At 39.0% G+C, this 8,243-nt stretch overlaps 1 protein-coding gene across 1 annotated transcript; it reads right to left on the reverse strand.

Annotated features, from left to right (window-relative positions):
• Nucleotides 1–2,213: 2,213 nt before the first annotated feature.
• Nucleotides 2,214–7,946, reverse strand: LOC103460898 (NACHT, LRR and PYD domains-containing protein 4-like). The gene is made up of 7 exons (XM_017303529.1): nucleotides 7,875–7,946; nucleotides 7,547–7,775; nucleotides 5,644–7,459; nucleotides 4,993–5,166; nucleotides 3,310–3,483; nucleotides 2,891–2,937; nucleotides 2,214–2,743 (listed from the first exon to the last, which is right to left on the reverse strand). The coding sequence occupies exons 1-7, from the start codon at nucleotides 7,944–7,946 to the stop codon at nucleotides 2,214–2,216; spliced, it is 3,042 nt and encodes a 1,013-aa protein (XP_017159018.1).
• Nucleotides 7,947–8,243: the final 297 nt, after the last annotated feature.

Consider the following 8,243-nt stretch of genomic DNA (forward strand, 5'->3'; position numbering starts at 1 on the left):
TTAGACTGAAAAAAGTTTAGGTAGAAAAACAAACATATAAAACTTTCACTCTGTTCTACATAAATCATCATAAAATCAAAGCAGCAGAAAATTTCCTGGATATTTTTCTAAAACATCTTCAAGGATTTCCAGCTAAGTTTGTAGACAAACTCACAAAAAACAAAATCAAACCTCATTTTATTGGTTTAGCAAATATTTCAGAAGGAAAATCAGTTTTAACTCCTCACTAAATTAYTGCAAACTAGAAATCCCTCTAACTGAACTACAATTGTTTTATATTCATCCTGAATAAATCATTTTCTATTCGTTTATAGTTTGTTTCTTTCATTTCTAACAATGTTTCTTTAAACCATGGAAGGATTTTATTATAGACTTTGTAAATAATCAATATTGTTCTGATCTCTACTAAATCAGAACATTTTAAAGTTTGCACTGTAAGAAATATTTCATTTGTTAAATTAAATAATCAGACTCAGTTATAATTCAGATCATTTTCTTCTGTGTTGGTTTTCTAGGAGTTTCTCCAGATAAACACACAATAATTCATTTATGGAAACAACATTAAAACATGTAAAGTGATTTAAGGTTCAGAAAAACTGATTGTGAAAAATATTGCAATAGATTTTTACATTCCAGCTTTTACCTCATCAATAAAAGCATTACAATGTAACTTTTTTTGAGTGACATTTTTTATTTCTTTTCTTGTTCATAAATATTAAATTGTTCCCATAATTTAGTGTTAATCTATTTTTGTCACATCATTAATATTTGTAATTCTCCTTCCATTAAACTGTTGCTGCTCCAAACTCACCAGATCAAAATAATGTATCAGCAAATAAAGTAAATGTTAACAAATTAGATTCGTTGCATAAATCATTTATGTAAATTTAGAAAAGTTTAGGACCCAGTTCTGACCCTGGTGGTTTTCCACAGGAAACTTCTAGTAAATCTGAATTCAGATTATTAGTACATTTTGATGTCTTGAGTAACTTTTACCCCAGAATGTGAAATGCCTCATGATTCAGGAATAAGAAAGAGAAAAATTATATATAAATATATATTGGAGACAGTTTCATAACTTAATATTCAGAAGTTTGCATCCATCTCCTCAGGTTTGGTCAGAATTTCCTTCAGTCTATATGGGTCAAATGTTCTGGTTTCCTTCCACAAGGTTCTCATGATACATTGCTGGAGTTCTGGTCCATTCCTTCTAACAGAACCGGTGATTGTCTTTACAGAAATATTTACTTTTTATGACCAAATTGATAATAAAAACCAACCATCAGAAGGCCTGAACTTTAGGTCAGAGCAGCAGAATATTTTCCTCTCTTCTTCCTCAAACATGGTCAGACATGGCACATTAAACTGAGCCAAATCTGCTGGTGGAAGCAGCAGCTAAAAAGGATTACATTTTATTATCAAATTTACATGTAAATATTGCAAAGATGCAGTAATCAGGCTTCTTGTGTCCAACATTGATCTTCATTTTTTATTCAGATCTTCCAGTTTTTCTCTGGTTCTTAACCAGAGAAAAATGTTCTGCAGGCTTAATTTTTTGAATGAAACAAAAATGTTAAGATCTTCCCACTTTATGTTTCACACACTGACCTTTGATCTTCATGGGATTGAAATATTTTACTGCAAATTAAAACTTTCTGAAAGTCAGAGTTGAAATAAAAAAAACTGTTTTCTTAAATATTGAAATATGAACAAAGGAACAAAGCAGAAGGAACAACAAATTAATCAAATGAAAAAAAAGTGTTTATTGCTCCTTAAAAACACAAAGTATAACTAGTAAATATACAAAAGAAGCACTTAACATTAAAATCTGACATCTTTAAAAAAACAAAACCTGACAAACAGAAAATGTCCAGTGATTGAGAATACTTGCCCAACATTTTGATGAAACTTGATTGATGAATGAAAGAAAATAAAACAAGAATAAGAACATTCTGATATTCAATGTGAAACTTTGACTGGAAAAAGACAGAAAAACTTCAAGATGCAAATCCTGGAATAATCCCAGTTTTCATCTTCAAATGACTAGTAGACGAAGACGTTTTCAGGGAATCATTTAATCAAGAAATAGATGCAATCCATGAATCTGAAAATGGGTTTCTTAGTGAATGAGACAGACATGTGCTGAACACTCTGTTTAGCACATGTCTGTTATCTGTCACTGTACAACATTGAGAGAGTGTCTTTGACTCAACTCAGCAAAGAAACACAGAGGAACCAGAACTGGTCAACCAGAACCCAAATCCAGCACAGAGAGGTTCAGTGAATGTGGTGTTGAAGGTGTGGAGGTGGATCAGTGAGTCAGAGGARACTCTGTAGAAGGACAGAATGCCAGCAGGACAGTCCACATACACTGATACTCTGTTAGAGACGGAGGAGGAGGAGAGACGAGTTGATTTGTTATTGTGACTGACAAAGTAACCATAATCAGAGCAGCTCAGACTCCAGGACTGATCATTCACCCCAAACCAACAGTCTGTACTGTGTCCTTTCCTCCTGATTCTTCTGTAACTCACTGATATAGAAACTTCTCCTCTCCACTCGACCTCCCAGTAACATCGACCAGTCAGACCAGTTCTACACAGCAGCTGAAGATAATTATCAAATCTTTCTGGATGATCAGGATATGACTGAAGCTCCTCCACACATGTCACCTTCCTGTTGTCTTCCGACAGTTTGAGCTCTCTGTTCACTGTGTTTGTGTCGACTGTGAGTCTACAGGAATCTGATGGAGAGAACAAACACAATCCAGCTGCAGTTATTGATCATTTATTGATCTTTGATGATGATCTTGAATGAGTGATGTGACAGTTTGAAGATGGTTGAATGTGAGCTGCTTTGTTGTCATGAATCAGATGAAAAACACACTTACACTTCCTCAGACCTGGTGTCAAGAATCGGCCTCCAGCAGGCTCCACCCTGAAAGGAGGAGGGGGGTCAGACCATCAGTCTCTTTCAGCAGCAAACATGGACATTACATGTCTCTCAGACACACATTGTCCTCCACTGAGACAGGAACAGTCCAACATCTGGACTACAAACTGCAGTGGATGTAGGAAGGACAGTTGGTGCTGCTGCAGCACAACTCATTTCTCCAAACACAGGAAAAGCTCCAACAGAGAGGAGAAAGGAAATCCCTGAAGAAACTCACTGAAGCCTAAAAGGACATCAGGAAACTAAGGAAAAATTTCTGGAAGCTCAACCTGATTTAATAATCAGACTGACTAAAGACGTTTCTCCTCTTCCTCCTCTATCAGACCTTCTCTGCTCCTGCAGCAGGTTCCTCYATACCTGAGAGCTTCCAGTCTCCAGGCTGGATCCTTCAGTCCAACTGACAGCAGCTTCACTCCTGAGTCTCCTGGATGATTGTAGCTCAGGTCCAACTCTTTCAGATGGGAGGGGTTAAAGGTCAGAGCTGAGGCCAGACAAGCACTGCCTTCCTCTGAGACCAAACAGCCTGATAAGCTGCAGACACACAATTCATCACATGATGAGAAGATGAGAACATTGAGGTAGTGCCCAAGGTCTGAACTGGACATTCACAGGAGAGAAAAAAACTCAAGCAACTGGAGCTTAACCTGCTAATAACATAAAATAGCAATAAAACAGTATTTCATTCTGTGGGTAATAAAAAACATTTGTCCCATGTAGACAAATATGTTACAAATATTGTCATATATTTTTTATGTTAGTATTCTACAGATTAGAAACATCATTCATTGTTCCACAGCAAGAAATTCAGGTTTGCCAGCAGCAAGTTTAAGATAAATAAAAGCATTGGATATTTAAGATATAGTGAAAACTAAAATGAATAGGAGACTGTAGAGCAAGGAAATATTTACCACATTGTTGAAATACTGTACTGTACAATAAAAACAGCATAATCAGATCAAAATAAATATACAGCTGAGTAGGGCAATTTATAATCATGTAGAAGATGTTTATATTTGTGTGTTGAAATAGCAATAGGAAAACACTGCATGCAAGCAAAGATGAAAATACTTAAGTGTATTAGGAAAACTTATGGATAGAAAGTCTAACAACAGCTTGGAGGAAGGATCTGCAATAATGTTCCCTTGTGCTGCTTGGATTCAGCAATTTCTTAGGTTCCCAGAATTACACAATCAGTCAAAACCTGACCAATTATCTCTTCTTGGTTTGTTAAGGCTTCAGCAAATGAAAACCAGCTATGTTTATGTTGGCTTAGCATGGTTAGCCACATCACTGTCAGATATCTTATTACTGTAATCTATTTTTGAGATAGCATTCACATCATCTCTGACACCAGTAAATGGACAGAAATTGAATGTCATATTTAGACATTGTTGTGAAAGAAGGTAGTACAGCCAAGCTCAAATAAGCAAAAGCAGAAGCTTTATTTTCAAATTGGTACCTATCCAGATGACAAACTGTAAATCTAACTTAACAGAGAGTGCAGCAAGCAACAGAGGATTCCAGAACCAGAAAGGGACTCAAGTAAAGTTAAATATACTGGGGACAACACAAACAGAAACTCAAAACTGCTGCAGTAATTACACCCAGGTGGAGAGGATGAAGAAACAACTAAAGAAAACAGAATACATCATAACATTGAGAACATTTTACCTGAGAAATTCCAGGTTGCAGTTTGGGCTCTTCAGTCCAGCAGAGAGAAGCTTCACTCCTGAATCCTGCAGGTTGTTGTTACTCAGGTCCAGTTCTCTAAGACAGGAGGAACGGGAGCTGAGAACTGAGGACAGAGCTTCACAGCTTGTCTCTGAGAAGTTACAGACACTCAGTCTGAGAAGACAGGGAGGAAAATCTGTTATTAAACAGTTATTCGAGATTTATGTTTTTCTTTTCAGTCAGTTATGTTCTTCCTCAAAAGACTGAAGTAATCTATAACTAAATCTGCTATTGAAATTTTTTTTACATAATCTCTGATGGCGGGCAATAGACAGAAATCTGGCTTCACCAGGACTGAGAACATTTTACCTGAGAGTTTCCAGGTTGCAGTTTGGACTCTTCAGTCCAGGAGAGAGAAGCTTCACTCCTGAATCCTGCAGGTTGTTGTTACTCAGGTCCAGTTCTCTGAGACTGGAGGACTGGGAGCTGAGAACTGACGACAGAGCTTCACAGCTTCTCTCTGAGAGGTTACAGCCACTCAGTCTGAGGACATAGCGAGGAAGATCTGTTAAATAAATTCTTGAAAATGTATGTTTTACTTTTCAGTCAACAATGTTCTTCTTGGACACATTAAAGGAACTGTGTTTTTTTAAACATTTATTCTAAAGCTGTTTACTGTGAAATGGTTCATTCTATAGTTGGGCCTCCAGTTTTGAATTACTGAATTGGAGGAAACTGCGAGACTGGTAAGAGAACTGTTAAATTTCAATTGAACTGCATGAACCCAGTTGGAGCTTCAGCAGAAAGATGACGGCTTTTGCTGCTTGACTATGTAAGATCATGAATAGCCACACAATGACGTCTGAAAATCAATCTCTCTTTTACTCATTGGCTACCATTGAGAAACATCTGGGAGACAATGGACCAATAAGTAAACAAACAACATAAATCAATGTTTACCTCATCATTAGCAAATTTCTCTTTATCAAAAATAATTGCAGTAACAATGTATGTCCTTACAGAGCTTTGTTGGAGGCTTTAACCACTGGCAGCAGCTTCAGAAGAACCTCTTCTGAAGCAAAGTATTTCTTCAGGTCAAACACATCCAGATCTTTTCCTGATGACACTAAGATGAAACCCAGAGCTGACCACTGAGCAGGAGACAGTTTATCTGTGGAGAGACTTCCTGAACTMAGAGACTGTTGGATCTYCTYYASTAGAGAAHRATCATTCARTTCATTCAGACAGTGGAACARATTRATGCTTTTCTCTGCAGACRCATTCTCACTGATCTTCTYCTTGATGTACTGAAYTGTTTCCTGATTKGTYTGTGAGCTACTTCCTGTCTGTGTCAGCAGACCTTGTARGAGTCTCTGATTGGTCTGCAGTGAAAGTCCCAGGAGGAAACGGAGGAACAAATCCAGGTGTCCATTTGGACTCTGTAAGGCCTTGTCAACAGCTCTCTGATGGAGAGCCTTTAGTTCAGATTTCTTAGATGTTTGTGTTTCTTCCATCATGTTGACCCCAGAGTTGTGAAAGGTCAGATGAACATGAAGAGCAGCCAGAAACTCCTGAACACTCAGATGGATGAAGCAGAACACCTTGTCCTGGTACAGCCCTCTCTCCTCTCTAAAGATCTGTGTGAACACTCCTGAGTACACTGAGGCTGCTCTGATATCGATGCCACACTCTGTCAGGTCTGATTCATAGAAGATCAGATTTCCTTTCTGCAGCTGATCAAAAGCCAGCTTTCCCAGAGACTCGATCATCTTCCTGCTCTCTGGACTCCAGTGTGGATCACTTTCAGTTCCTCCATCATACTTGACCTTCTTCACTTTGGTCTGAACCACCAGGAAGTGGATGTACATCTCAGTCAGGGTTCTGGGCAGCTCTCCTCCCTCTCTGGTCTCCAACACATCCTCCAGAACTGTAGCAGTGATCCAGCAGAAGACTGGGATGTGGCACATGATGTGGAGGCTTCGTGAAGTCTTTATGTGGGAGATGATCCTGCTGGCCTGCTGCTCATCTCTGAATCTCTTCTTGAAGTACTCCTCCTTCTGGGGGTCATTGAACCCTCTGACCTCTGTCACCATGCCAACACACTGAGGAGGGATCTGATTGGCTGCTGCAGGTCGTGTTGTTATCCAAAGGAGAGCAGAGGGAAGAAGTTTCCCCCTGATGAGGTTTGTCAGCAGAACATCCACTGAGCTGGACTCTGTAGCATCAGTCAGGATCTCCTTGTTATTGAAGTCCAGTGGAAGTCTACTCTCATCCAAGCCATCAAAGATGAACAGAACCTGGAAGTGTTCAAAGCTGCAGATTTCTTTGGTTTCAGTAAAGAAGTGATGAACAAGTCCCACCAAGCTGAACTTTTTCTCTCTCAGAACATTCAGCTCTCTGAAGGTGAATGGAAATATGAAGTGGATGTTCTGGTGGGCTTTGTCTTCAGCCCAGTCTAGAGTGAACTTCTGTGTTAAGACTGTTTTCCCAATGCCAGCCACTCCCTTTGTCATCACTGTTCTGATTGGTTGATCTCTTCCAGGTTGGACTTTAAAGATGTCTTCTTGTCTGATTGTTGTTTCTGGTCTGTGTAGTTTCCTGGATGCTGTTTCAATATGTCTGACCTCATGTTCATCATTGACCTCTCCAGTCCCTCCTTCTGTGATGTAGAGCTCTGTGTAGATCTGTTTCAGAAGGGTTGGACTTCCTTCTTTAGCAATCCCCTCAAACACAGACTGGAACTTTTTCTTCAGACCAGATTTAAATTGACGTTGACAAACTGCAGCAAATTGTTCTAAATAAATGTAAAATGTAAAATTTGTAACTTCTGAATCTTCTTTGAATAAATGTGATTACATCACTTCAGACATCATTAAGTGTATCATTTATCATTCAGGTAAAATCTTTATAGAAATCCTCTTACTGCTGTGTAGATGGTCAGCCAGCTCCTTCTGCTTCATCCTCCTCAGGAAGTTCAGTGTGATCTTCATCACTGCCTCTCTGCTGCTCCTCCTCTGCTCTTCATCCTCACCTTCCAACACCTCATCATCCTCTCTCTGACTCTCTGAGCATTCTGGATAATCTGGACTCAGAACCTTTTGGATCTTCTTCAGCTCGTGCTTCACAAAAGTGACAATGTTTTCCTCCAGCAGCTGGAATAGAATAATAGATGAAGGAAACATCAAACTGAAATCAGTCAGTCTTATGTCTGATGTCAGTCTGTCTAGCAGATGGATGTTGAACAGACTGACAGTCCTCTGGTCTACAAAGTGCAGTATGGAGACGACTGTGAACAGAACTATGAAACAGTAGTTGTTGTTCATGTACAGACCATAAATATGGAGTCCAGCTGTGTTTGATGCTGCTGGGCAGACGGACCACTGGGAACCTCCGAGCTCTGCTGATCCACTCTGTGGAGTAACCAGGAACAATCCGGAAGTCAGGAAATATTCATCCAGCAGTATTCACAGAGGAAATCACCAAGAGTTTCACATTAAAAGTCCTTAAAAGCAGGAAAAATCAGAGCATCTCATGAACACAATACAAATAAGTGAGAAAGAGGAAGATGAACTGCAAGGATGAAGACCAGTAACACCAGAGTCACCCAGTAGACATTTTAA

The sequence above is a fragment of the Poecilia reticulata genome, unplaced genomic scaffold (assembly GCF_000633615.1).
Source record: "Poecilia reticulata strain Guanapo unplaced genomic scaffold, Guppy_female_1.0+MT scaffold_330, whole genome shotgun sequence".
NCBI lineage: Eukaryota > Metazoa > Chordata > Actinopteri > Cyprinodontiformes > Poeciliidae > Poecilia > Poecilia reticulata.